Source organism: Palaemon carinicauda, chromosome 4, assembly GCF_036898095.1.
Source record: "Palaemon carinicauda isolate YSFRI2023 chromosome 4, ASM3689809v2, whole genome shotgun sequence".
Classification (NCBI taxonomy): domain Eukaryota; kingdom Metazoa; phylum Arthropoda; class Malacostraca; order Decapoda; family Palaemonidae; genus Palaemon; species Palaemon carinicauda.
Window position 1 is genome coordinate 49,362,268 of NC_090728.1, and position 2,500 is coordinate 49,364,767.

A 2,500-nucleotide genomic window follows, 5' to 3' on the forward strand; every position below is an offset into this window, starting at 1 on the left:
CTCACTCATCCAGGTACTTATAACTGGATCGAGAATATGGAGTGGCCAGGGAAACCCGATTGGTTGGCAGCTGCTAATGTTGACCTCCACGTTGGCTCTTATTCATACCAGGCAGCTACAGTGCAACATTCGGGACAATTCTCCTTGTTCACCATATTCAGATCTGGACACATGGTAAGATTTTGATATTGAAGATTGATTAATTGATTGATTTAAAGTTTTCAGGCATCCTGACATTGATATTGAAGAGTTTTGTTATGTAATCTAAGGTAGAATATATAATTGTTATGTAATCTAAGGCAGAATATATGTAATTATATATCTTTGGTATGTATGCACTGTTTCCAAACGTTAAAGCAATGTAAATATCAACTTGAGATACCATTTCTAACCTAATTTCAGTCGTGTTTATTACTCAAATCAGGCTTCTCAGAAAAGAAAATCTTCAATGAGACAATTTTCATCAAAGCTATCTACTTATTTGTGATATTTTTTTTTTCCAGGTGCCCATTGATGCCCCAGAAATAGCTCTTGTCATGATTGACCAGATCACTAGTTTCACCAACGAAGCTAAAGAAAAACAAGAGGACAAGGCTCAACTTGCTCCAACAGCGGAAGTTAAACAAGACACCGTGCAGAGTGAAGAATCGCCTAGGCCTAGTTCTCCAACAGAGAGCAAAGCTGAAGCTCCTAAGCCTAGTCCTACAAAGACAGAGGCAGAAGCACCAAAAGAAGAAATCAAAGACGATGTCCATAAGGAGAAGATAGCCAAGGTCCAGGCTAAGCCACACAGCACTAAGGTTCACAAGACGAGAAGGGCCACTGGCAAAACTCATGGAAGCAAACCTGGAGCTGATGTGGTCCAGGTCCACTCAGATACACCGACCGCCATGAACAATTTAAGAACAGTCCGTGCTTAAGAGTTCGGGAAATATTAACAGTTAATGGTACTTAAATACACCAAGTGATATAGTTCATCTGCAAGGTTAGGTTAAATGCTATCCGTATAAAGGACCAGAAAATTATACGTAAACCTCAGTATTCGCAAGCAACCGCCCGTATATTAGCTTCGACTTTAACTATTTTTTTCTTCCATTCTCTCATATTTTTTTTCTATATTTTCTAATTACTCATGGTCATAAGAGTAATCGTCTATAAGAGTAGCCTATTGTGTGAAAGATTTTTTTTCAAGTTAGCGGCAAGTGGCTCATAGCATTGGTATGTGTATGTTTTGAATAATTATAATAAAAAATGCGCATTACATGGAAGTCTAAAGTTAAAAGAAACATCTGATATCTCATTCATACCTTCAATAAAATACAGATTGTATGGATACCAGAATGCCAGTAATTACGGTGTATCATAACTTTATTAAAAAAATATATTAGGCCTATATCAACAAAGATGACGTAATTTTAGAAGACTTAAATAAACTATAGTAGGGTAAGGCAATTTTAGACAGGCAATTTTGGACAAGAAAGGCAAATATTGGACAGATATATCTCTAAAGCTATTTATAATTTTCGAAAACTCTAATGCTATTAGAAATTGCCCAACCTTCTACTTTATAAATATTAGTATGTCTGTTTTTTTTTTTAAAGTATTAAGTACCCCTACATAAATTGTTGAATATGGGTGTCCAATAATTGCCTCACCTTCATTTTAGGGTTTCTCAGAAATAATACATGAAATTATTTTTTCTAAAAACAAATTAGTGGATGATGCTAAAGGAAGGTTTAAAATAAAAAATGAATGAAAAACTATGGAATATCTAGTAACCAATTTTGCCTCGCCTTGAAAAATGGTAAGGCAATTTTGGACACTTAATTAAAAAAAATCCAATTCATAATGTTAAGTTATTAAGTACTGTAATAGATTTTGTAAACTATCTATCTATCTGTCTATCTATCTATCTATCTATCTATCTATATATATATATATATATATATATATATTCTTATAAATTTTAACTAGAAATATAAATTATAGTTCTTTGAAAATATTTTCTATCATTTATTTCAATAGAAAATCATATTGATTTATAAGGAAATAAAAAAGAAAAAGTTTTCTTTTCACAGAAAATGATAATCAAACCTATTACTAATGAGAAAATAGGGACAAGTACAAAATTGGAAGTAAAGGTGAACAATTCATTATGTACTATAGCCATATACGTGACAATTTAAATGCTTGAATATATGACGGGTCTATTTAATTCAACCGAATGCTCAAAAAACAGCTTCAGTTCTTTTACTATAATACAAATTATATCCGTTAAACGAAAGCAATAACCATTAACTCGTGATATTTATTAGAGAAGAAGAAGAAGAAGAAGAAGAAGAAGAAGAAAGAGCTATGCAAAAAAAAAAAAAAAAAAAAACATTAAGACGAATTTGTAAACAAACAAATGAATAAATAACGCAACCTCCCCCCCCCAAAAAAAAAACACCTATGATTATGGAGGAAGTTGGCGGTTCAGTGCTATAAGCATTGTTCTGGA

General features: G+C 32.6%; 2 protein-coding genes across 2 annotated transcripts in view; one reads left to right on the top strand and one right to left on the bottom strand.

The window, feature by feature from the left end:
- LOC137639933 (retinoid-inducible serine carboxypeptidase-like) overlaps positions 1 to 1,592 on the top strand; it is a 14,152-nt gene extending 12,560 nt beyond the window's left edge. Inside the window, exons 8-9 of the mRNA XM_068372228.1 lie at positions 14 to 174; positions 504 to 1,592. Of these exons, the coding sequence (XP_068228329.1) occupies positions 14 to 174; positions 504 to 920 (578 nt within the window). The 3' untranslated portion in view covers positions 921 to 1,592. The remainder of the gene's footprint in view (positions 1 to 13; positions 175 to 503) is intronic.
- The window catches only part of LOC137639062 (uncharacterized), a 100,979-nt gene that overhangs the window by 64,517 nt on the left and 33,962 nt on the right, over positions 1 to 2,500 (bottom strand). The window lies entirely within an intron of this gene.